This window comes from Ziziphus jujuba, chromosome 6 (assembly GCF_031755915.1).
Source record: "Ziziphus jujuba cultivar Dongzao chromosome 6, ASM3175591v1".
NCBI lineage: Eukaryota > Viridiplantae > Streptophyta > Magnoliopsida > Rosales > Rhamnaceae > Ziziphus > Ziziphus jujuba.
In genome coordinates, this window is record NC_083384.1 from 29,750,700 (window position 1) to 29,777,548 (window position 26,849).

General features: G+C 32.9%; 3 protein-coding genes and 1 long non-coding RNA gene across 5 annotated transcripts; all 4 read right to left on the reverse strand.

Moving 5' to 3' along the window:
- Positions 1 to 3,297: 3,297 nt before the first annotated feature.
- On the reverse strand, positions 3,298 to 4,273 carry LOC132803948 (disease resistance protein RPS6-like). The gene is made up of 2 exons (XM_060817801.1): positions 4,049 to 4,273; positions 3,298 to 3,891 (listed from the first exon to the last, which is right to left on the reverse strand). Exons 1-2 carry the CDS (start codon positions 4,166 to 4,168, stop codon positions 3,499 to 3,501), a joined length of 513 nt encoding a protein of 170 aa, XP_060673784.1. The 5' UTR covers positions 4,169 to 4,273; the 3' UTR covers positions 3,298 to 3,498.
- Positions 4,274 to 10,798: 6,525 nt separating this feature from the next.
- Positions 10,799 to 13,680, reverse strand: LOC132804089 (uncharacterized). The gene is made up of 3 exons (XR_009639237.1): positions 13,480 to 13,680; positions 12,941 to 13,015; positions 10,799 to 11,065 (listed from the first exon to the last, which is right to left on the reverse strand). It is a non-coding gene; the product is annotated as an uncharacterized LOC132804089 (long non-coding RNA).
- A 3,442-nt stretch (positions 13,681 to 17,122) lies between these two features.
- On the reverse strand, positions 17,123 to 21,686 carry LOC125419196 (disease resistance-like protein DSC1). Its single transcript, XM_060818004.1, has 4 exons — positions 21,487 to 21,686; positions 19,214 to 19,561; positions 18,140 to 19,129; positions 17,123 to 18,045 (listed from the first exon to the last, which is right to left on the reverse strand). The coding sequence occupies exons 1-4, from the start codon at positions 21,544 to 21,546 to the stop codon at positions 17,398 to 17,400; spliced, it is 2,046 nt and encodes a 681-aa protein (XP_060673987.1). The 5' UTR covers positions 21,547 to 21,686; the 3' UTR covers positions 17,123 to 17,397.
- Positions 21,687 to 23,058: 1,372 nt separating this feature from the next.
- On the reverse strand, positions 23,059 to 26,096 carry LOC112493346 (probable disease resistance protein At4g19530). Of its 2 annotated transcripts, none has more exons than XM_060818122.1 (3): positions 25,620 to 26,096; positions 24,728 to 25,525; positions 23,059 to 23,259 (listed from the first exon to the last, which is right to left on the reverse strand). In XM_060818122.1, the coding sequence occupies exons 1-2, from the start codon at positions 26,004 to 26,006 to the stop codon at positions 24,896 to 24,898; spliced, it is 1,017 nt and encodes a 338-aa protein (XP_060674105.1). In that variant the 5' UTR covers positions 26,007 to 26,096; the 3' UTR covers positions 23,059 to 23,259; positions 24,728 to 24,895. The 2 variants fall into 2 exon arrangements, with proteins under 2 accessions (XP_060674105.1, XP_060674104.1); XM_060818121.1 differs by having other exon boundaries at positions 24,724 to 25,525.
- Positions 26,097 to 26,849: the final 753 nt, after the last annotated feature.

The window sequence follows — 26,849 nt, forward strand, 5'->3', positions numbered from 1 at the left end:
ATTTGGGGTTGTCTGGCGGTAATTTTCAAGGTGGCCATTTTTACCAACTAATGAGTGAAAAAAAATTATAAAAAAAAGACAAAAAAAAAAAAAAAAAGCAGCCACACGCGGAGACGTGAAGTTGACAACAAAACCCAGAAATTTCTTTGAATTGGATTTGTTTACGTCATTTGAAAAAGAAAATGTAATTGTCTAATTTAAAAAGTATGATTGGAATTTAGCATGTTTTGAAAAACTAATAATTCACTAGGGTTGATTTTATTCTCCTTATAAAAATTATTAGGCATATTACTTTTTATTATATATTTTTGATAAATAGTTGGAAATATTCTTAACCACTTATCATTTAAATTTAATATATACGGACTAATATCGCCCATGTCAAGTATATTATCCTCTTATGTTACAAATGAAAATGTAAATCAGATTGTACGAACTAAATACTTGATTCTAGGACACGGAAGAAACAGGAACACATGGAGTAAAGTGTCATTTTTCTATATTTGAATCTTCCTGTCATGTAGTAGTTTAAATCTGTACAGACTTTATATTTAAAAAATAATAATAATAATAATAATATTCAGAGTTCATATGTATCTACAGACAGATGCACTGCTTAAAATAGGAATATCAATATTTTGTAGTTCATGAATTTTGCGGATAATGATAGAACCATATAAATTAACTAAATTAATTTGCAAAGAAATAAACCGGTTAAATTGATTTAGCTAAGCAATCAAAAATATATGCTTGATTGTCTTTGAATTAGACTTAGGATTTTCTTATTCCTCATAGGTCAGAGCCAAGAACTTCACATTAAAAGTTAATTTGGTTTCATAATCTTCGCATTAACTGAGTAATTTGACTGTATGACGAAACAAAGAAAATTGACGGCAAGTTTAAAAGCCTATAGGACAATTCTCGAGCCCACCTATATATAAACCCAATTTCACACTACATATATAAAAAGTGTCATTGTTTAGATTTAATTCACTGTCAAAAGCCTATTAGTATAAATCGGTACAAAATTTATAAAGTACTCGGGTGTTCATACATATCAGTGAGTACGGACAGAAACACTGCCTAAAGTGGGCATGCCAATATTGTAATTAACATCAAGAACATGTCGACTTACCAGTTCATGTATTTTACAGACTAATGCCAGAACCATTCATTTGAAGCTACCTGCCGTGGTGTCTGCACAGCTCCACATATATTCTTTAAAGCCTGAAACTTAAAAAACATGCCAAATGGTGATAAACAAAACTCACCAATATATATACATGAAAAATCCACCAAATACTTTTCATGACAAATATTTTAATCTCCCTGCATGTATTATTTTTAACTAAAGACAAAATGTTCCTTTGCAGGTTAGCATTCAATTTGTAAACTTATTAGTTTATACATTAATACAACCAAAATACTACAAAATGCATATTCTAAAACAGAGTACACCAACTCCTACAAATTAATTTGCCATTAAAAAAAAAAAAAAAGAGTGTAAATTCGGTTTACCTTACTGCTTCGGCGAGTTTTGTTTGTTATTAGATAGGAGAAGCATCATCTGAATCATCAACTAAAGCATCATTTGCGGAAACAGATTAAGCAGAAAACAAACAGAAGAAGAATCGGAAGAGTGCAGAAACAACAGACAAAGATGATGCCTTAGCATCAACTGATTTGATATGCATAAATGCTTTCAAAATTGGTTGTTGGTGTGGCATCATCTCACTGTTTATAACCTCGAGTTTCTTAGAATGTGATTCATCATCGTCTTCTTCCTCAAGAGAGTCAACAGCTTCACTTCCACTTGATTCACAACATTCATTGAAGCGTCTCTTATTCTTTCTTACAGTTTTTGTATCTAATCTATCTATGTCTTGTTTGTATACAAGCCGAACCCCAAACTTCTTAATCTCGTCAGACTTACGTCCATAGACTCTTGAATCATAATACTCATGCCAAACGTGGAAAAATGCCTCAGTGCTACAAGTAGATGGCCAATTTAGTCCATTCATTTCTTCTTTCAAAGTCGGTTTTGTTACATACCACATGAGAACGTGATCTGAACTTACCTCCTTTCCCTCAACATACGTGAAGAAATGATATTCATACAGATGATCATGATCGATGGTTTTGGAATCTAATTTGCAATCAATATCAAGAAATATATGAGGGTTAATTTTATTCTGATGAAAAACAATGCAGAAAGCGAAGCCCAAGAAGTCATCGTTATTCCAATATGGAGGAAGCATAACATTATTGATTGAAGTCCCACAAGTTTGATAGTTGAACCACCTTGGAATTTCATCTCGTGGATAGCGAAAATCATGACACCTTTCGCTCTGCATCATAAACATGAGAAATTAATCAAACTTAGCCAAAACAAAATTATAAACATCTCAGCAAAGGAAAAGAAATAGATGCACATACAGTTCTTCCAAATTTCAACCGAGACACAATATGAATTACTGCTTGATCAGTGAGCATGTTGCGTGTATTCTGATCCAATTTTTCGCAACCATAAAAGTCAATATAATCATAAATTCCTTTCAGTTTTTTAGTGATGTCAAGATCAAGTAATATTGGAGCCCTCCAATACGAAATGTTCTCCAGTGACGTGCATCCAATTGCAAACAAACTCAAACATAGTGATGGAACCTCTGGTAACGATTTCAATCTCTCACAATATTCCACCGCCAAGTCGAAAAAAGACGGTGGAAGGGAAGGCAACATTTGAAATTTTGAATAGGAGTCGAGGCATATGATCTCACGGTTCCTTAAATTACGTAGACTGTTTGGGAGAAACTCAAAGTCCTTGCATACTTGCATATATAAAGCTCTGAGCGATACTAGATTTTCAATCGACTCCGGCAACTCTTTAATCCCCGTGCCATTTAACATAAGTAATGTCAAGTGTTCCATAGGCTCCAAGATTTCTGGAAACGCCTTCAGTTTCTCACACCAACACAGATCCAAAGATTCAAGAGATTTCAAATGACAAATGCTTGTTGGAAGCCTTTTAAGTCTTTTACAAGACCACAAATCTAATTCCACAAGACCTGATAAATACCCAATTGATGGGGGCAATATTTCTATTGACGTCCCACTCAAACCTAAATACCTTAAATTCGGTGCAAACTTTTGAGAAATGTGAGCCTGAGTTGAGTAGAGACATAAATTGCTTGTAAAATTTTGGATGCAACTTTTTGATAATCCCTTTGTTCTCTTTGATATCTCGTGAAAATCTCTGAGTTTAGAGTAGCCATTCAAATTTAGATAAGTAAGCTTGTCAAGATTTTGAAGAGCTGAAAGAACTTGAACCAAGCTTGTACAGCCTGCAAGATTTATACTTTCCAGATTTGGAGACTGCGAGAGATCTGGGAGTTGAGTAAGGAACTTAGAATAACTAAGATCCATCCTTCTTAACACCGGAAGAGACTGTAACAATATCATGGAAAAGGGGTTAATCATTAGTACATATATGCATGTATATTAACATCTATTATAATATAAGTAAATTAAGCATACCACAACTCTATGATTATTCCAGAGCTTTTCAACACGGCTGCCACGAAGTACAAGTTCAACAAGATTCTCAGGAATAAAGTTTGATGGCAACCATTTTAAAGGGTATAAGTCCCATTGAAAATACCTTAGCTTATTAGAAAGATAAGAATCAAGATCTTGAGGAACGAACAGTTTGAACTTATTGCCACCAATATTGTTGTCACAAACTTGGAGAAACTCATTTGGACGAATGTCATCAAAATAATAAATTTTGAGAATTCGTACGTTGTGCATATTTGAGAAGGCTCCATGACGCACTTTCACATTTGTTTTAATTTCAAATATGTTCAAAGATATGACTTCAACTGCTTTGGTTCCCTGGCATTTAAGATGAACATTAGTATTATACATAAGGATAATAAAGGGATTTATTTGGAACTTGTTGGTATACATGGACCTAATTTTGCTTGTTTGAAATGGTTAGAAGAATTAATCAAACGATTTTAGAAGAAATCAATAATGCATTTCTACTTACTGTACTATTTTCCAATACCTCGCAGACTTCCATAGCATCGCACAACCTACTACGATTACCGGGTTCTTTATCTTCATCACGTATGATTGCCCTACCCAATTGGCGCAACAAATCATGCATCCATAGCACATTTTCCCATCGACCTTTAATATTTTCAAGTAAAGAATTTTCAATGAGAACATTTATTTCTATTTTCACAGAGGAATTTCCATCATCTAATATGCTTTCTCCATGGTCTCATGTAAAAGATGACTTAAATAAGCAAGCAATGTCAAGAAATATATCGTTGTTCCCTTTATCTAGTCCTTCGTAACTGATTTTCAACACATTTTGAATTTCTAGATTTAGAACCCTTTTCAGCTTCTTCAGTGCACTTTCCCAATCTATTTTACTTCTACAGCAAAGGAAAGAGCCCAAGACCTTAAGAGCTAGTGGGTTTCCATAAGCATATCTTGTTACCTTTAACACCATTTCATCATCAATTGTTGGAGAGTTTTCACGAAAAGCATGCAAATGGAAGAACTCAAGAGATTCATTGTCATTTAAGCTCTCAACCTTGTAAATACCATGGGCTGCTTTCCTAAGCACTTGTTTATCTCTAGTTGTAACAATGATTCTACTTCCAAGAGCAAGTTGATGACATCCTTCGATTAGATCATCTAAAAGGATTGACTTATCCACATCATCTAAAACAATAAATACCTTTTTATGTCGAAGTTTGTCAAAGATATTAAAAGGTAAATCTTCAACTAGGGTATCCATCATTATTCAACAAGTTGATATAAGTTTCCTTCTCAGATGATCTAATCCGTGTCTTTCATGCTCTTCTCTAACATTCAGAAGTAAACAGCAACTTTCAAATTGAGAATGTGATAATCTTTGAAATACAACTCTAGCATGAGTAGTCTTACCAATAACCCCCATGCCCCAAATACCTATAAGGCGAATATCTTTTGAGCCAATGGATAATAGTGATTCAATTTCCTTTATGTTTTCTTTAATTCCAATGAGTCCCTTGAAATATTGTTCATCTGATGATAGATATTGAGGCAATTTTTTCAAAACATCTCCAACAATTCTTTGAACTAACTCACTCTCCGGCCTACAAAAACGCAAAAAAAAAAAAAAAAAAAAAAAACAGTTCTAAGAAAAATGGTACCCAAGTCTTGATATAAAAACCAAAAAAAAAGAAAAAAGCCAGTTCTAGGAAAAATGGTACCCAAGTCTTGATATAAAAGCACAATAGTGAAATTTTAATACCCTATTGAAACTATTTGGAATTATTCACTTTGAAAATCCTATATTTATTGTCGTTGTTAGTTGTTAGTTGTTACCAGTTAAAGTGAAAATAATATTATTTATTGGATGTTCTTTTATTATTAATATATTATTTCAGTGTCTTATTGTTTTAAACTGGAATTTATGAATTAATCTATTGAATCAATCATGTAGCGGTTGGTAAAAGGTGAAGAACCTTTTTTATTTTTTTTTGTGGGTAAATAAATGGTGAAGAACCCTTCTTTTTTTTTTTTTTTGGGTAAATAAAAGATCTTAAACACAAGAATACTACGAATTCAACTTAATTTCAGTCATTTCGAAAATCTACTTGATGATAACACTTTACATTCTTTTGCAAAAAGTGAGGAATTTAAAACATAAGAATTATGAGCTCTTTATACATTTTAAAAAGGGGCAAATTTCAATTTGATTCTTTGGTTTTGCCTTTGTTACATTAAGAACTCATTCATGCAAAAAATATCGTTAACCTCCATCTAGTTTTCTAATTTTAACAGTTAAAACTCAAAATAGTATTTTTACTAGTTTATTCAATCACAAACATTTATTTATTTATTTATTTTTAAAAAGAACCAACAAAGCACAAATACACAAAAGAACACGTCATTAAATAATAATGTCTGTTTTGATAAATATATAAATTAAAAGAAGGTTAATTATAATTTTTTAAAAATATGAGGTCCAAATGTAATTAGGAAAAAGAACCTTAAGTATTTAAATTAAATTTATTTAAAAAGTGCTATTTGTTAAATAATTACTGATCGCAAAAGCTGAAGCCGTTAGGATGTAGGTTTATTGCATATATCAAGCAGATCTTAAAAGTTTAGACTTTTAGAATATGGGTTTATTATGTATATCAAGCTAATATCTGAATTGTTAGGATGTGTGTAGGTTTATTTTGTATATCAAGTTAATGTCTAACATTGCTATTTTGACCCTAACAAATATCAGTTGTTTAAATGGGTTGTTATGATCCTTACAAATATTAGTTTTTTAAATAGGTTGTTAGGATGTGAATTTATTATACATATCAAGTTAATATCTAACATTGCCATTGAACCTAAGTTTTTAACATTTTAAAATCTGATATCATGTTAAATCATCATTGATTTTAAAAGCTTTTATATATATATATATATATATATTAACACGAATTACAATATATCGTAAACTAAATAGGAGAATTTATAAGTATATTGTTTGTGATTTTACTATATTGCAGCAAGCCTGCCAATAAAAAATAATAAAACTGCTAGGTTTTAGATGTGGTAATTAAAAGTGTGAAATAAATTATTGGGCCTTGCTGTTAGGCACATCCTATTTTGCACTACTTACTGGTATTAATAAATTAAGGTTTTTTCGAAAACTAGCCACCCCGTAATACGATTTTTGAAGAATAGCAAATTTAAAAAAAAAAAAAAAAAAACTAGCCACTTTGGGACAAAAATACCCTTGACCAAATTGAAAATTACTCAATATGTTTTTTCTTACCCTTTCCTTCTTCCTCTACACACCCGTTCATGTTTTGTGCAAGGGTTTCTCTAATAGGCCACAAACACTCTTTACCTCTCATCTACTCTCACTCTAATTTTCTTGTATTTTCTCATTTCTGACACTAAATTCAGGTAAAAATTTTATCTTTGTTCTTATTAGATGAAACTGAAGAAATATGGGTATGTATTTTTTTTTTCTCTTTTTTATCTTTTTTCTTGTATTTTTTGTTAGTTTTGCAATTTTTAAGGTTTTTATTTAATATGGATCTATAAGAAATTAATTTATGAGCTGTTATATATGAGTTTAAAAATACTTAGGTGACATATGGTTTGAAAATGAGGGAAAATTTGCGTAAAACTGAAAAATTGCAAAAAATAGTAACAACAGAGAAAATTTGGCGAAAAAGATGAACTTCCGCCATTTTCCTCTAATTTGTCAGTTTTCGCAAGTTTTTCGCTAATTTTCCACCAGTTTTTCGCTACTTTTCCCCCAGTTTTCTGCTACTTTTCTGCCAGTTTTCCACCAGTAGGAAAAAGCTATATTTGGCCCAAAAAAAAAACAGAATCGACTTTTTTAATACAATTAATATGTTTGTTTAGTATTGTTCAAAATTTTATATATTTATTTATTTAGTTTAATGTTATTCATTTAATTTTGTAGTAAAATGGAAGATGATGATATTGTAGTTGCGATTTTATACAATGGAACATTGGTACAAAATGATGGTGGTAATTGGGAATACCAAAATTGTAAAAATATAATGGTTTCCATCGGCAAGAGATGCACAAATCAGAGTTAGAGGACGAGATTTTCAATTCTATTGAAATAGATCAAAATGAATATTTGCTAAAGCTAAAATGGATATATGGACGATGTGCAAAAAAGTTGGATCCTACAGAAATACGCTGTGATAGAGATGTGAAATGCTTTCTTCAAGAAGTGAGGAATGGAGGGATGACAATGATTCGGCCTCCATTGTATGTTAAGGTGATTTCAAAAGTTGAACATGTATATAGAAATGTTCATTAAACAGCCTTTGCTTCGGAGAGTGAGAGTAATCTTCATTCTTTTGCTTGTCCTCCAATTGGCGTTTGTCTACCATAAATTTCCGGTACTGAACCTATTCAGGCTACATCTCAGGAAATTATGGTTCAAGAAACTCAGTTTAGAGATCAAGTTGATGTTTATGGGGCCTAGACATCATTTAACATCCATGAAAGAGTTGATGTTAGAGGTGACTATGCTGAATGGTTTCCTAACGATGAGGAGAATGAGCAGTTGCATAATATTGATCATGATGAGAATTACAATCCAGCAGGGGATGATGTTGATCATAATGATGTAGATTTTGATCATGAGTTGCCAAACAATGATAATGATATGCATCTTGAAATCAACAATGAAGGAGTTGATGATGTTAGAGTTCATAATGCTACAAGTGACCACATATCATCGAGCAACAGAAATAGTTCTATGGCCATATTTTTGTCAAAGTTCACTGGCTGTGAGAGCATAGTAGTTGGACAATAATTTTGCAACAAACATAACTTACAGAATAAACTGAGTATCTATTGCATGCCTGAAAATAAGGAGTTTAAGGTGACACGGTCAACTACACAACGGTATGAGGTTGTATGCTTGGAAAATACTTGTAAATGGCGACTACGTGTAACCACATTTAAAAATGGAGAAATATTTGTTGTGAGAAGTTTTGATAATGTACACAATTGCTCGTTAGATATCGTACATCGAGAACATAAGTAGGCTAGTAGCCGGGTTATCAGGCAATGTATCAAATCTAAATATAAAGGGATTGCACGTGTTTACAAACCCAAAAAAATTCAACATGATTTTTTATAGAAATATGGGATGAATATAAGCTACAACAAAGCATGGAAAGGTAAAGAGTATGCACTTAACAGTGTTAGGGAATCTCTAGAGGAGAATTTTGCTAAGTTGCCTGCCTACTATTATGAGTTCGTGTCAAAGAACCCTACGACTCTTACACGTATCAAAACAGATGATAATAACAATTTTGTATATTTCTTTATGGCGATTGGAGCAAGCATTAGGGGATTTATATCCCACATAAGACCCGTATTGGCTGTTGATGCAACTACATTGAAAGGGAAATACAAAGGGTACATGTATATTGCATCGGGCATGGATGGCAATAAGCAAATATATCCTTTGGCTTTCAGCATTGGAGATGGAGATAACGAGCAAGCATATACATGGTTTTTCCAAAATCTCAAGGATGCCATTGGAGATTTCCCGGATTTGGTGTTTGTGAGTGATAGACAACCCGCTACTGAAAAAGCATTACGCAAAGTTTTTCCTAATGCATACCATGCACTGTGCACTTACCATATAAGCATAAATATTAAAGGAAATGGACATGCGAAAGATGAAACAATAATACAATGTTTCATGCTCGTAGCTAGTGTATATTGGTTGAAGATTTTGAGTTTTATATGAGGCAAATTGAGGTGAAAAATAGTAGGGCTGCCCAGTACATTCTATCATGTGACCCTACAAGATGGGCACGTTCTCTTTCTCCATATAGAAGGTACACTATCATGACCACCAATATTGCAGAAAACTTGAATGGTATTTTGCTAGATGCTAGAGAGATGCCAATAGTAGCATAAATTGAGCACATATGGGATTTATTGCAAAGATGATTTTATGAGCGACGTACTGCAAGTGCAAAATTGACGAAGCCTGTGACTGACCATATGGAAAAGCAACTCAAACTACAAAATTTGGGGTCTATCGGACTACGTGTGAAGGCCATTAATATGCATGAATTTTTTGTGGAAGGTGGGAGTTTGAGGGGTATAGTTAATCTCCAATCAAAAACATGCTCATGCAAAATCTTCGATCTTGATCAATATCCTTGTGATCATTGTATTGCCACTTGTAGAGAACGCAAAATTGCTCCTTATGGCATGTGTTCTCATTACTACACCACGGATGCATATTGTACAGCTTATACTAAATCCATTTATCTTGTGTTAGTTGACAAATAGTGGCATACTTCGGATGATGTGGCAAGTCGTATTGTTCTTCCACTGAGATGGACACGTAGGTGAGCCGGTAGGCCGACTATGCAACGCATACAATCCGAAGGTGAAGATGTTATCGGATGTAGATGTAGCCGATGCGGTGGTGTTGGACATTATAGGCAGAGATGTACAAATCCATTGTCTTATGCTTCGAATTAGGAAGTTTTAATTTAGTGTTATGGTTTAATATGTTTTGATAATATTTCATATTTTGGGTATTATATTATTTACTCGACCGTGGAAGATTTATTAATAATTTTTTTTTTTTAAGAATTTAATCCCAAATGAAAATAGGCTTTTTAAAGTTGATTTTAAATCTTTAGTTTACATCTCATTTTATGAAATGTCCAAATGATTTTGAAAAGAAAAAAAAAATGTATATCATTTTTTCTTTTCTTTAAACAAATGTATAACATTTTTTGTTAAATCCATCTTCATCTTATATAACATTTGTCTCCACTTTCAATTTTTTTACCCCACTATTAACTTAAATAATCTATTAGAAATTGATTTTTCAAATGGAAAAAATTAGTTTCCGATAGGAGTAAATATTATGCAACAATTTCCACTGGATGGAAATATTTTCCAACAGGAGGAAAACGATTTCTGTTCGGGGAAAAAATTTCCGCCTGGCAGAAAATTATCCAGAAGCTTCAATTGGTCTCTATATGGGATTTCCACCAAGAGGAAAATTTTTCCGCCTAAAGGAAATATTTTTCGACAAGCGAAAAATTTTACAAAATCTGTAATTGAGCTCGTAAGATGTTTGTGCATAATGGAATTCTAATAAATAAACATGGCACATTTTCAATAAGGTCAATTAGTTATCATTACATCAATAACACATCGTTATCTTCGTTAAATGAACATTATAATTCACTATTATCTTTACTACTCAAAGGCTAATATTAGAAAGAAAAAAAAAATGCATCTATAAACATGACAAAAGTAAAGAAAAATGCATCACCACCCAGCTCATATGCTTAGTTCTTTGTTGTAAGCCTCATGAGCATACTTCCTTCTGAAGAACTCTATTTATCTCTCTCTTTCTCTATCTCTGTGTATGTGTATGTAATTTTCTTAGCATGCACTTGTAACTCTACGATTGCAAATTTTGTGCTTCAATTTTCTACTGGATCCATTACTTGCTTCTCCAATGCTGAAAGAAATAGAAAATCAATATTAGCAACAAAACTTAATTATTTATATATAGATCATATTGTTTAATGCCATATGCAAGTCCTCAAATTCTTAATGACGTCACCAAAGGGGAAAAAAGAAAAAAAAAAAAAAACACCATTAAAAACCTCTCTTGGAATTTTTCAAAAAAAAAGAAAGAAAAAAATTAAAAGCATATTGAACAGTCAAATTTTAATTTGTAGCATAGATAACAGTGAGATCATACCCAGTTTCCTCTAATATTTGTTAAATCCTTCTTATCCACTTTATCCATTCATTGCCATCAAAAGATCATAAAATAACTCAAGAACCAGAGAAGGGGAATTATGAGTAGATATTGTATTTTAAAACTGCATTAGGAGCTGACTGTCAAAATTGTTTGACTTTAAAAGGAGAAAATTTTCCACCACAAGCATCAGAAATTACAAATAAGAGAAAGAAAACAAAAGAAGTTTATGAATTATTGTTTGCATGACAAGTAGCCAACCCAAGTATAGCATTTAAGTAGACACACCTTTAGGTGCAATGAAACAAGACAAGCCCCAAACATGGAGAAATGACCTTATCATTCTTTTAAACAAACACAACTTCCACTCCTTTAATTAAGAATACACCTAATGCCTTAAAGCATATTGCATATATACCCCAAAAAAAAAAAAATGTCCCTTACATAAAGAAAGTAAATGATACAATTTTTGAGAATTTTGCGATATCCTTCCTAACAATACTGACGAAATAAAAATTACAAACTTAAAACATAGAAACAACTTTAACCTTTCTTTAAACATACACCCCAAACAAAATTTAAAAGGAACCTAGAGCCACCTACCACTTGACTACAAGACACACAATACTTGTTATGACAGCATTAGTTTATTATTTTGGTGTTGGAATTTTAATTGATATTTCAACCTTATTCTTTTATCTATATTCCACTCTTCTTCCCCTCTTATGTAATTTTCACTTTGCCATTTCTCATAGGTATTAATTATTTTTTCCATAATTACAGGAAAAGAAATATAAAAGAAACTGTATTCATGCACGAATTCTATGAGGCACATGCCACACCTCACCAAGGACAAAGGTTAATAGTTTCCTTCCAAGATCAGTCAAACTATGAATATGTAGACTTGCGCAAATTAGCAATAGAGTGGTCAATTACTATTTATGAAGTTTCTTGAAGGCCAAATTATCAAATGAACCCCATCATCCTAGCTTTCGCTGAAGTGTCCAAAGTCTAAAACCACTAAATATGCTGAACTGTGAAGAGTATTAAAACCAACAAATATACATTAAAAAACGTGTCAAGAATAGGCAGAATATAATGTGAGTGTGACATGCAATCATTTCAGATTCTGTACTCTAGTACTTGCAACATTTTCACCATTCATTTCTTAATTTTTATAGAAAGACATAAAATAGAAAAACTAACACTTAAATCAAAGCCACCGGTTTTATGGTTGTTAGTCATGACTATCACATATTAATGACCTAACGCTCTATAAAGCATTCTGCTTATGACTTTTCACTTGTTATAATGGGATAGTGATTGCTAAAAAATGTAAAAAAATTCTTTGTTGTAGAATTTAAAAATAAAATAAAACAATACATTGCATATTGAGCATCTAAACAATTATAACTGCACATGTATCCAGATATTGGACCATTAACATATCCATCAATACTGATATTCTAATCTCAGCCATTATATGCTAGACAGGATAAGGTGAACATAAGATTTGCTCTACAATGAAAAATAAAACAATTATAAAAATAGCTTATAAAAACATTCACTAAATCCAGAATTGATTAGTAACCGATTCTCATAAGCTTAAAGGCTGAATAGAAAATATACCTATCTTTCCATGGCCAATATCAACAGTGCATCCTGAGATTCGTCCTACTGCATAGAGTGACAATACTGCTTGCTCTGAAGCATAGAAGCCCGATATGTTAAATGTTTTAAACATCAGTTGTGCTAACTATTCTCTAACAGCCTGGCAGAAAATTTCGCATTACTTATTCTTGAAGAGAGACAAAGCAAAGCAACCATAGGAAATTTGGATCAACTTCAAAACAACATGAAAAAAAAATAAAAGGAAAAAAAATAAATAAAACATGCACTTGCACATTTATGCAGGCATTCGCATAAACAGAAAGAAGTGGATGCATCTAAAAGATCGTCTGCATTATTCATAAACAGAATGTTTCTATGCTATACATTCTAGAAATATTCGAACGTTATGCATAGTTTGGGAAAACAACAAGGTGGTGGTTGTTCATCGTCATGAAGAAGAGATTGGAAACAGTTTTTGCAAAGATTCTGGGAGATCTTATCATGGAGGAAAGCATAGAGATTTCGTTAATGGTTTTCATACCAGTGAGAGAACTTACAACATCAGACGTTGTGGGTCTAACAGTGGTGAATATATTGGTGCACTTCACTGCTAATGTTAAGATGGTCAATTATCCACTAATTCCAACAGCTTGTGTTTTGATTCTGCAAGACAAACTTGCAATATATATTTAAACAAATTAAGTTAATTAACACATAATATTGAAGTTTAATAAGTTTGCACCCATGCTTCTCTACTTGCTTACCTCCTCTGCCAGAAACTCATGCTGCTTCTGGTTGAATTTATTTTCTGCATTTTTCTTCGCACTAACAATTTCAAGTACAACAACACCATAACCATAGACATAGTATGTTTGCGATATCTTTCCGTATATTGGGTACTCAAGAGCCATTTATGATGTATCCACTGTATCAATCCAGAAATACTGGTTGTTATAGTACTTGTTCTTTCCCTTAGAATTTGATTATATGTATAAAATTAAATAGCCATTTCATTTACAAATTAGTACAAATTAAGTTCAAAGGGGGTACTGGTTCTTTGTTTACTCACCGTGTTGCTTTTACTTTGATGACCTTAAATTCATTGTCCTGTCCATCCTCTGCATAAAGGGTAGGATTCCCAAAGTCTGATATCTTAGCGTTTAGAGCATCATCAACAAGGATATTAGCAGTTTTAATACCCCTATGTGCCATCTTCAGTTTATAATTCTCAAGTAGATAATTCAAACCCCTTGCTATTTGAAAAGAAACTGTAAGCTAGGTTTTCCAGAGGTTGAAGAAGATAAAAGAGAGAGAGGGAGAGAGAGAGAGAGCAGGGGTGTAAATGGAGAGAAGAGGAGGAAGAGAAGAGAAAGAAACCTGACTCCAAGAGCCGAGATCTATTGAAGAAATGCGATTGGAGACCTGAATTGGGCAGAAGGTGAAAACAGATGATTTCATGACCTCGTATTTGGCTGCTTCTTTACAGTTTGTTTTGCAGATGCGGTGTTCAAAAATGGAGGAAATCTGTGGAAATAGAGAAAGCAATATCAGTGGTGTTGAGAGCACAGAGAGGGTGTTTGAAAGGGAAAGTAGAAAGAATCCCTAGCTGTTGAAAGGGAAAGTAGAAAAAAAACCAAAAACAACAAAAAAATAAAAAATAAAAATACAAGCGTTTTGATAGAGAAAAGAAAGAAAAGAAAAAAATCTTTATGAAGGGTATTCTGGTCTAAATTGGTTAAAAGTGGGTTAGTTTAAAAAAAAAAATTGCTATTTTTAAAGTTTACATTTATACGGTGGCTATTTTTCGAAAAAATCCAATAAATTAATTACATGAAACTCTTTGAATCCAATCCACATAGATTAGACGCTTCTGTCAATGCAGCCCTCCATTGATGCATCTTCTCCATTCCATCTTTAAAACGTTCTTCAAGTTCAGCAAATGCAACTTTACAACTTCCCTCCTGTTTTCGTACATTCGATGGATCTATACCATAAAAGATTGGAATGACAACACTCTGCTCATTCCTTTTCTTGCATTCAAGAATTTCCACCAGTTCATTCAAACACCACATAGATGAAAGCATAATTTTATGAGGAAATGATAATCCAGATTTTGGAATCATGGATTGCTTTGCTAAGTGTGTGTGAAATTTCATCACCGATCTGAAGTTCATGATCATCCATGAAAGTTGAAATATGCTTTGCAGATAAAGCAGCATAAAGATGGCTTACAAATTGATGGCGGGTGTCTTCACCTCTAAAACTAAGAAACACATAATATTTTTCTTGAATCTCATGCTTTTGTTGAGGAAAGATTGCGGAAGAAAGATAAGAAGAAGAAGAAGCCATGTTTACAAATTAAAGCTTTCTTAGTGAAGAATGGTGTAGATACAAAGCTCAATATGGAGAACTTTATAATGTAGATTCTCTCTCTCTCTCTCTCTCTCTCTCTCTCTCCCCCCTCAGTAAGCTGCAAATTGTCGACCAAAAAACCTAGATAACACTTATAAGTGTGAGTCAGCGGTCAATGCCGATATGTGAATATAAAGTCCGAGTTTAAAGTCGGCAGTCAATGCCGATATGAGTGTATCTTTTGAATATAAAGTCTTAGTCTAAATATAAAGTCCTAGTCCAGCTATTAAGGGATCCTCAAGCTGGGAGACAGGAGAAAAACATAGTAACTCAGACTTAAACAGAGATCAATAAAGATAACACTTTTGATTATAAGCAGAGAAAATATAGTGAGGAATAAAAGGAAACAAAAAGTGCAAGGATTTTAAAATCCCATATTTGGTTCTAAAATATGTATAAAAGAAAAACAAAAAGGGCGGAAAAGTGTAAAAGGAGAAGATTCAAGAATTGTTTAAATTCTAGCTCTCCTCGTGAACTACAAGTTGTTTGAAAAAAAAAAAAAGAAAAAAAAGTAAAAAACAAACAAGAAGTCACAAAGTCAGCAGTCAATGTCGGTCTTATTGGGTATATGTGGTTGTAACATTGATCACTAACTTTGTTTTTTATCAAAGCTGAGTCAGACGGTTAATTAGCTAAGTTTGAGTTAACTCTGGTTTAAGCTCTGCATATTGTATCAATTACTTAATGTTAAAAAAATAATATGTAATTTCGGTAACAGCGGCAACTTCATTACTTAATGGGGAAAGGAGTTACCTTGATAACGTGGATGTGAACGGTACTATAGCAAAATTGCTTAACCATATAACTTGTCTTATTACAGAATCATATCCATATGTAATATACTTCTATATTGTGTTCACTTCTCTGCAAAATGACTCACAGTATTAGAAGTTAAAGAAATTGATGCTACACCATTCCTATGAAGCTGTGTTGTGACGGATTCTTCATAGCCTAAATCTATAAAAAAAACACAAACCGATAAATGAAAAATCCATCAAAATGCTTTTCATAACAATTTTATTTTTTATTTTTTATTTTCCCTCTCTTTATATCATTTCAAACAAAAGAAAAAAAACTTTTCCTTTCGAAATTTCCTTTTTATCCAATGCAAAATCAAATCTAAATGCTGAGTCAGAATCTATTGTTTAGCTAGTAATGGAAAGAGTACTCATTTAGGCAAACAATTCAAAATACAAAAATGACCAACTATGCATAAACACATTTTATCTAACACTTTGGCACAGAATAGTATCAAACAAGGAAATTAAATCAAATAGATAAATATTATAAACTCAGAAAGATAAGAATGTTCAACTCAATGTATTTTACACAAAAAAAATTCATCACAAACAACTCAGAATCATATGCAAAAAGTAATACATTCTATATTTTATTTAATTTTCTCTCCAAATATATGTAAAATGGTTCGTAGGAGTGAAAGAAATTCATATTGATATCACACAAACAGGGTTTTCTATGCCAAGATCAGAAAAATAACAAGGGGAAGAGAACTTTGTAATTTCAATGTTAAGGCTGTCATGCACTCATGCTGCATAGGTACACAGTTTCTTCATAGCCTGAAACTAGAAAAGACATGCAAATTTTGTAAAAACAAAATTCACCTATATGTACATGAAAAGAATTTTTGTAACAAATAGCGTTGTTTTTTCTTTTTTTCTTTTTGTTTTTTTTTTTTCTTTTGTTGTTGTTGTTGTTGTTGTTGTTGTGCATGTATTGTATCATTTCAAACCAAAGATAGCCAACCTTTCTTTAGAAATTACCATGTAGTTTGTAAACCTGGTTATAAATTAATATAATTAAAATACTACTGAATAGATGTTGTGAACAGTGTACCTCAACTTTGTACAAATTAAATTGCAGCAAAAAAAAAAAAAAAAGACTTTCAATTGACTTACCTAAGTGGTCACAGATCACCGAGAAACTGGCTACATAATCTCAATTCATGATCAAAGCCTGCTTCTTAGTTTAGTTGTAGCACAGAATTTTTATTTTTTTATTTTTTGGGCTCCTCAACATTCAATTGCTCTATAATCTCTTAACAGTCATATAAGTGACATAACCTTGAGTTTCTTCGAATGCAATACATCATTTTCTATACCATGAGAGCCTTCACTTCCACTGGTTTCGCAACATTCGTCAAAGCGTCTCTTATTTTTACTTTTAGTATCTACATCAAATCTCTCTATATCTTCCTTGTATACAAACCAAACCCCAAATTTCTTAATCTCCCCATATTCATTTCCATCTATGTAGGTATCAGCATTGTAATTGACGTTAACATCCTCATCAACATCATGACAGTATCCACATTCAAGCGACAAATGTAAACAGGCCATGGTGCAACAATTTGAGCGCCAACTTAGTCCTGAATTTTGCAAAGTCAGTTCTTCGACATACCACATGACCACGTGATCTGAACTATCGTCGTCGCCCCCAAGACGCATAAAAGAAACATGCTCACACAGAAGACTATCAGGGATGGTTTTGAAATTGAGTTTACAACCAATTCCGAGAAACAGAGGATGGTCGATAATTTTATGCTGGTAAATAACAACACAGAAAGCCAAACCCAAGAAGTTGTCATTATTCCAATATGGAGGAAGCCTAATATTCATTGAGGTACTGCCACTTTGGTAGCTGAACCACTTTGGAATTGCATCGTCAGGATAACAAAATTCAAAATCGTCACACTGTATCAATAATGGGAAATTAATCAATCTTGCTGAAAAGTTATAAATATATTAATAACTGATTACAAGAGAAAAAGAAGAGAAAGGGACATACCATTCTTCCAAATTTTAAACCAGACAGAATTTGAAATATTCCACGGCCAGCCAGTATGATGTTGCGTGTATTCTGATCCAATTTTTCACAACCATAAAAGTTGATTTGCCCTCGAATATGATTGCTACTTAGATGGTGTAATAATGGAGCCTTCCAATTTGATATGGTCTCTAGTGACGTGCAGCATATTGCAGATAGACAAAAACATGATGATGGAAGCTCAGGTAATGATTTCAGCCTTTCATTATGGTCTAACAACAAACTGAGTAAAGCATTTGGAAGGGGAGGCAACTTTTTAAGGTTTGAGCACCTCTGGATGTCTATATGCTCAAGTTTTCTTAAATTACACAGGCTGGTGGGGAGAAACTCAATGTTTTTACAGCTAAAGATACATAATCTTCTGAGAGAAACTAGATTTTTAATTGACTCTGGTAACTCTTGAATCGGTGAGTGACCTAATTCAAGATATGTAAGATGTTCCATAGGCTCTAAGATTTCCGGAAACTTAAACAGTTTTACACAACCACACAATCTTAGAGATTCAAGAGATATCAACTTACAGATGCTGGTAGAAATACTTTCAAGTCCAGAGCAATAATTCAAATCCAATCGAACAAGACTAGAGAGATGCCAAATTGATGGGGGCACTTCTTCTATTGCTGTCCAATCCAAATGTAAGTCTGTTAAGTTCACTGGAAACGTCTGATAAATGTGGGCCTGAGATGAGTAGAGAGGTAAGTTGTTTATAAAGTTTACAATATCCCAATACCATGTGTTCCTTGATATCTCTTTCAGATCTCTTAGTTTGGAGCAACTATTCAAATTTAGATAAGTAAGCCTGTGCAGATTTTCAACAGATGAAAGAACCTTAACCAAACTTGTACAGCCTTCAAAATTTATGCTTTCCAGATTTGGAGCAAGAGACATATCTGGTATTTCATTAAGCATCTTGGAATAACTAAGGTCGATCCTTCTTAATACCAGTAGAGACTGTGACAGATAGAGAGGGAAAAAAAAAAAAAAGGTTAAAGAGTTGTTTTTAGCTTCTAAAACGATAGATCAAATTAAATATACCTGAACTCCATGATTCCAAAGTCTTTGAAGACGGCTGCCACGTAGAATCAGTTCAACAAGATTCTCCAAGCTGACATGTGATGGCAACGATCTCAAAGGGTATAGATCCCATTGAAAATAATTTAGCTTATCAGAAAGATAAGAATCAAGACCTTGAGGAAGGTATAGTTTGAACTTATTCTTGTCTTTACAGTCACAAATGTACCACTTATTCTCATCCATATTATGGCAAACAAAGATTTTGAAAATTCGTAGATTGTACATCATAGAAAAGGCGGCACGATGAACTTTCACATCTCTGTTCATTCTACACATGTTGAGCGATATGCCTTCAACCATTGCAGTTCCCTGACAAACAAATCAACATTAACATAGTTGGATACAATTTGTTGGCTGTTGAACAGCTAACTGTGACCTGAAATGGAAGAAATATATAGAACAAGCATGTATATATTGTAGCAACGGTATAATCAGCAGAGTAAAAACAGAGGAGGTAAAAAGCATTTTTCTTTTTATTTTATTTTTCTATTTTCTCTAGTGAGCTTTTACAAATCCAAGGTTACCTTTGAACTTTTACGGCACATTAACCGTCTACACAATATAAGAAGATTTATTAGGAACTCAACATACATATAGACACCTAGTTTTGCTAGTCAGAAGTTTGTTTGCCGTTCTTTTCTTGCCAAAAGATATATTCATGTTTATATAAATCAACAATGCTTTTTCACTTACCGTATCTCTTTCCAATACGTGGCAGATGTCTTTAGGATCCCACAACCTACTGCGATTTCCAGGCTCTTTATGTTCATCACAAACAATTGTTAGACCCATTTGTCGTATCAAATCATGCATCCATAACTTGTTTCCTATAGGACTTACCCTGTTTTCAATTAAAGACCTATCGATGAGAACACTTATTGCTATTTTCACAAACGGATCACTGGCCTTTAATATGCTTTCTACATGATCTCTTGTAAAAGATTGATCAAATAGACATGCAATGTCAAGAAATATACTTTGAATCTCTTTATCATCCAGTCCTTCATAACTTATTTTCAACACATCTTGGATTTCCGGGTTTGGAATTATTTTCAATTTATTCAATGCAATTTTCCATTCTTCTTTGCTTTTGGAGTGAAGGAAAGAACCCAAGACCTTAAGAGCTAATGGATTTCCATTTGCATATCTTGTCACTTCTAACACCATTTCATCATCAATTACTGGAGAATTTTTGCCAAAAGCATGTAAACGGAAGAGTTCAAGAGATTCAGCGTGATTTAATAGCTCAACCTTGTAAAATCTATCAGTCACTTTCTTTAGCACTTGCATATTTCTAGTTGTAACAATGATTCTACTTCCAGGGGCAAGCCGATAATACCCTTCAACTAAAGCTTCTAATTGGTTTGAACTATCCACATCGTCCAGAACAATGAGTACCTTTTTATGTCTAAGTCTATCAAGAATACATGGAGATGCTACAAATGGGGAATCCATCTTTAGAATAGCTTCATCGTTTAACAACGCAGATAAAAGTTTTTTTCTTAAATGATTGGCCCCATGTCTTGCATATTCTTCCCTAACATTCCAAATAAAGCAGCAACCTTTGAATTGAGAATATGATAATCTTTGATATACAACACTAGCAAGAGTGGTCTTACCAATACCTCCCATCCCCCAAATTCCTAGAATATGAACATCTGTTGACCCAATGGATAATGACAATTCAATTTCTTCGACTTTTTTTCCAATCCCAATGAGGTGCCCATAGAAATGCTCATTTGAGATATATTTCGGCAATTTCAATAAAACATCTTCAACAATCCTTTGAACTAACTTGCACTCGGGCCTACATGGTGAAGATGATACAGGAAGTTAAGTATTTGGAGAAAAAGAGAGAGCACTAATTCTCTAGTATTTTATTTACATTCTTCAATTCTCTATATTTTTTATGCTTGTTCTTGGCAAGAAAAAGTAAAAGGTGTACTATTTTTGACCGATTTTCATTAAAGCAAAGATAGAGAAACTGGCAAGCAAATAGAGTTAGTTAAAGCAAAGAAAAGATGGATGGTTTACACAGATTAGTTATGATTTAGAAATTTCTTGCAAGACTTCCACCAAACAGTACTGTTTTCGGTTGTAAATATATATACCGTGTGATTATTATATGGTTGTAAATATATATACCGTGTGATTATTATATAATTTTGTAGAAGATTCATCTTAAATAGCTAGCATTAATTAGTAATTAGGACATATATATAGAAAACCATCACCTGAAATCCTTTGAATCCAAGCCACATAGATTGGATGCTTCTGTTAAAGCAGCCCTCCATAGTTTCACCTTCTCCATTCTATCCTCAAAACGTTTTTCCAATTCTTGAAATGCAACTCCATAGCTACCCTCCTGTTTCCGTACAGCCGATGGATCTATACCATAGAAGATGGGCATAACAGTACCCTGCTCATTTCTTTTCTTGCATTCAAGTATCTCCGCAAGCTCATCCAAACACCATGTGGATGAAGCAAAGTTTTCCGAGAAAATGATTACCCAAATCTTGGATTCATGGATTGCTTTCCTAAGCGTTGGTGAAATTTGATCCCCTCTCTCAAGTTGATGATCATCCATGAAAGTTGAGATATGCTTTGCAGATAAAGCAGCATAAAGATAGCTAGCAAATTGATTGCGGGTGTCTTCACCTCTAAAACTCAAAAACACATCGTACTTTTCTTGAATTGAGATTGCTGAGGAAAGAGAAGAAGAAGAAGAAGAAGCCATGTTTAGGTAGATACAGAGCTCAATGTGGATCAGACTTCATAAACTAGATCCAAGAAAATGTTCAAACTCTCTCTCCTTGGTGAACTATAAGTTGTTGACGAAAAAGACTAGGAGTCAAGTTACAACAATAAGTCAGCGGTCAATGACCTCTTTTTTTTAATTATTTTTTACAACACAACTATGCGCACAGGGGATCATAGCGCAGGCCCATTGGTGGTGGAGATTTGGGCCAATGGGCAGGGCCCATTAGATTTCTGTTTTTTTTTTTAATTAATTAATTTTGAGAGATAACAACTTCATTCATTTCTTTTTTTCTTTTTCTTTTTCTTTTTTTTTTCCCCCCTTGATTTGTTAGGAATTTTGGTTTGAATCGTTTTCAACTGTTGTTAGGAATTATGGTTCCATTCAAGATTAAAAAAAAAAAAAAAAATTGTATGTATTGTAAAAGGTCAGTAAGACCTTTGTTCTTTTGGGGAGATTGAGAGAAGCAGGGGGAAGTCAATACTTTGGAGTGTAAATGGGTAAAATTACAATGAATATGTTTAGATTGTAGCTTTAGTTGTGCTCATTCTTATGGCATTTTTGACGTGCAAATTTTGAAGAATCACAGATAATCACCGACATTGAAATTTTGGATATGGTTTGTAAAATGGGATTATTAGCGTCAATGGTACTTGTTTTGTCTATCATGTTTGTTATGTATATTATGAAGAACCTTAGGCTTTTTCTGAATGAAACTTAGCTTTTTTCATTTTCCATTTTTTCATTTTTTATTATTTATTTATTATTTATTAATTAAAGCACCAGTTTTATATTAGTCTTTCTTTCTTTCCATAGGAAACAGAGTAAACAGAGTACTTCTAGGATATGAAAGAAACAAGAACGAACATATGAGAATAAATAATCCCACAATCTGGAGGATTAATGGAAGTTTAAAAGCCTATATATTTTATGGATCATTTCCTAAAGGCCATATATAAGGAACAAACTTCGGGGATAGTCTTATAGTTTGACACATAAGCAAACTGGAGAATGGCCATAAAACTTGCTTGCTAAATATTACACCACATTGCCCCTCAAAAAGTGAAAATAATAATAATAATAATGATACAATCCAGATTGAGCAATTTCAAAATCAATAACAAAATCAATCAAAATGAAATGAGTCAATACTTATAGAGGCCAACACCATCGTTTACCAAGAAAATTAAAAGGCTCCCAAGTGTCAAGTTGCATGTTGCAAAGGTGTCCATGTATTAAGTCAATGGTACTGCTCAAGTTGAAAGATAGAGATTGATTATGATCAGTTGAAGGAACAAATTACAAGAGAGAAACAGCAGCAAGCTCCAAACAAATCTTTCAAATACATGCAAGTTGATGCCTTGACCAGAAAGAAAAAAAAGATTTATTTTGGCAGATTGGCATTATCCAATTTTTAAAGCAAATCCATATATACTGAGTCAGAATCTACTATTTAACTAGTGATGGAAAAGAGTATTCATTTGGCAAACATTTCTAAACACAAAAATTACCAATCATGCATGAACACATTTTATCAATCACTTGGCACGGAATACAGCCATACCAGGAAAAAAGATCAAATCAAACAGATAAATATTATACTCGGCAAGTTTTATATCAAGAACGCATCATAAACAAACTAATAATATCCAAGTAATATATTCCATATATAGTTTTAGAATTTTCTCTACAATTGTATGTAATATGGCTCATAGTTGTTAAAGAAATTCATACCGATATTACAAAAACAGGGCATTTCCTGTGCCAAGGTCAGAAAAAGACACGAGGAAGAAAGAACTACTACTTTTCGTTTAGAAAATTACCTTATAATTTGTAAATATAGTTTATAAATTAATACAACTAAAATACTATGAAATAAATGCCTTAAACAGAGTATATTAAATTCTACCGATTAATTTAAAACTAAAGAAATCAAACTTTTCATTTAAAAATTAACATAAAATTTATAGACTTAGTTTATAAAATTAATAAAACTAAAATATTGTGAAAATGCATGTTGTAAACAGGGTATATTATAACTTATATTGCAAACAAAAAAACTAGTTTAAATTAATTTACTTAAGCAGTGAATATGTTTGATTTTCTTCTTCCACATACATCAGAGCCAACAATTTTTTACTTTCAGTGCTTTCATAATTATCTGAGAAACTTTTCTCTAAGGTATTTTATGGTATTGTTCTGTTTTATGGTTGCTCAACATCCAAATTCTCTGCATCTTGCCACCTTTTAAACAGTAATATAACCTTCAGTTTCTTAGACTTAACTTTTAGATCTCTAAGATTGGAGTAACCACTCAAATTTAGAAAAGTAAGCTTGTCAAGTTTGAGCATCCAACAACAAAAACCCATTTCGTCAAACATTTGACAAAGCTAAGGGTTGTCATGCTTCATGGCTCATACCGTTTCTTCATACCATGAAACTAAAAATAGAAGACACGCCAAATTGTGAATAAACTAAATTCACCAATATAAACACAAAAAAGTCAATCAAAATACTTTTTTGTGAAAAATAAGTTTTTTTTCTTTTTTTTTTTGCCTTTTTGTGTCACGTGCAAAAGAAAACCATACTTTTCTTCAGAAATTACCTTAATTTGTAAACTTAGTCCATAAATTAATATAGTTAAAATACTACTAAATGCATGTTGTAGATAATAATTTGCAAAAGAAAACAAAGCAAGTTTAAATTAATTTACCTACTTCTTTGAATGATCAAAGGATTTTCATCTTTGTCGTATGTCAGAGCCAACAATTTCACATTGATTGGTTTCATAGTCATCACCAAATTGTCTCTTAATTACAGCACATGACTGTTCTGTTTTTCTTTGGCTCCTCAATGCCCAGTTGCTCTGCATGATCTTCTAACAGTCACATAACCTTGACTTTCTTAGAATGTGATTCATCATGGTCTTCTTCATCATGAAAGCCAAAAGCTTCATTTCCACTACTTGCTTCGCAACATTCATCAAAGCGTCTCTTATTCTCACTTTTAGTTTCTCGATCAAATCTCTCTATATCTTTATTGTATACAAACCGAACCCCAAACTTCTTAATCTCACTACGACTTCCAATGGCACCGCCATTGGCAAAATATTCAAGCCATACATGTAAAGAGGCCTCTGTGCTACAAGTAGAGGGCCAACTTAATCTTGAATTTTGCAAATTCAGTTCTTTGACATACCACATGATCACCTGATCTGAACTATGCTCGTAATCCATAAGATTCGTATAACGATATTGTTGGCATAGACGATCATCATCGATGGTTTTGAAATTGAGTTTACTACCAATGAAAATAGTTATACCAGGGTTAATATTATTCAGATCAAGAACAATACAGAATGCCAAACCCAAGAAATTGTCATTATTCCAATATGGAGGAAGCCTGATATTGATGGAAGTGCCACAACTTTGGTAGCAGAACCACTTTGGAATTTCATCTCCTGGATATCGAAATTCACATGTTGTGCTGTCTATCTCCAATGGGAAATTAATGTCCTGTATGATGAATATGGGAAATTATTCTAACTTGCTGAAAAATTATAAATATTTCATAACTGATTAAAGAGCAAAGGAAGAGAAATGGACATACCATTCCTTCAAATTTCAAACGAAATAGAATTTGAGTTATTGCATGATCGCGTATGCTGTTGCTTGTATTCTGATCCAATTTTTCACAACCATGAAAGTTTACTTGTTCTCCAATATTATAGATATTAACATTGTGCAACAGTGGAGATCTCCAATTTGATAAGTTCTCTGGAGAGGTGAAGAACCTTGCATACAGCCTATAACATAGTGATGGAAGCTCTGGTAACGATTTCTGGCTCTCATAATTGTTTGAGCACAATGCAATCAAAGCAGGTGGAAGAGGAGGCAATTTTTGAAGTTTAGGACACCACTCGAGGCTTACCAACAAAAGCTTTCTTAAGTTACACCGGCTGTTGGGACGAAATCCAGAATTTTTGCATAATATCATATTGAATTGTTGGAGGGAAACTAGGTTTTCAATCGACTTTGGTAATTCTTTAATCCCTGTTTCACATAAGTTAAGATATGTTAAGTGTTCCATAGGCTCAAAGATTTCTGGAAATTTATCCAGCTCCAGACAACTTGACAAATATACTTCTTCAAGAGATTTCAAATTGCAAAAGTTGGTTGGAAGCCTTTTAAGTCTTTTGCAATCACTCAAATCTAGTAGGACAAGACCAGGGATATACTCAATTGATGGTGGCAATGCTTCTATCATTGTCCTAATCAAACGCAAAACTGATAAATTCATTGGAAACTTTCAGAAATGTGGGACTGAGATGAGTAAAGAGATAAATTGCCTGTAAATCTTTCGACAAAACTTTTGAAAAATGCGAAATTCTGCTGACCAAGGTTGTTCAAGAAATTCTTAATGCTTCCAAACCTTTCAAGATCCAAGAAACAGCCTGTGCTTTTTGACATCTTGTGAAGATTTAATCCACAAATTCAATCTTGCAAAGTTTCTGGTGTGTGGTCAACACTTGGAGAGGATTTAAGCTGGTGTGGCTTCTCAGACTCGATGGATAAGTTGCAGAAGGGCAAAACGCATCGTTTCACTTACTTGGAAATAAAAAAGGACAAAATGGTCATTTCAAGCCTATTATAACAGAATAACTGCAAGCTACGTATCTTAATTTGAGTGATTCCTCATAATAAGTTGGACGACATCGTTTTGAAGCTGTTATGTAATATATATACACAGAATTCTTCCTCTTCAAGGTAAGTAACAGAAATACCAGTTTTTCTTCAAGATTGAGAGAGAGAGAGAGAGAGAGGAGCTCCAAGATTCGTG

Coding starts and splice junctions, on each gene's coding strand:
- LOC132803948 (XM_060817801.1), bottom strand. CDS start 4,168: ATGCATGATTTGTTGCGCCAATTGGGTAGGGCAATCATACGTGATGAA. Junction 3,892..4,048: donor AGGTATTGGAAAATAGTACA/GTAAGTAGAAAT, acceptor CTTAAATGCCAG/GGAACCAAAGCAGTTGAAGT.
- LOC112493346 (XM_060818122.1), bottom strand. CDS start 26,006: ATGATATTATGCAAAAATTCTGGATTTCGTCCCAACAGCCGGTGTAAC. Junction 25,526..25,619: donor GTTTGAAATTTGAAGGAATG/GTATGTCCATTT, acceptor TTCATCATACAG/GACATTAATTTCCCATTGGA.
- LOC125419196 (XM_060818004.1), bottom strand. CDS start 21,546: ATGGAGGGCTGCTTTAACAGAAGCATCCAATCTATGTGGCTTGGATTC. Junction 19,562..21,486: donor TTGGATTCAAAGGATTTCAG/GTGATGGTTTTC, acceptor TTTGTTTGTCAG/GGAACTGCAATGGTTGAAGG. Junction 19,130..19,213: donor TTTGGAATCATGGAGTTCAG/GTATATTTAATT, acceptor TATCTGTCACAG/TCTCTACTGGTATTAAGAAG.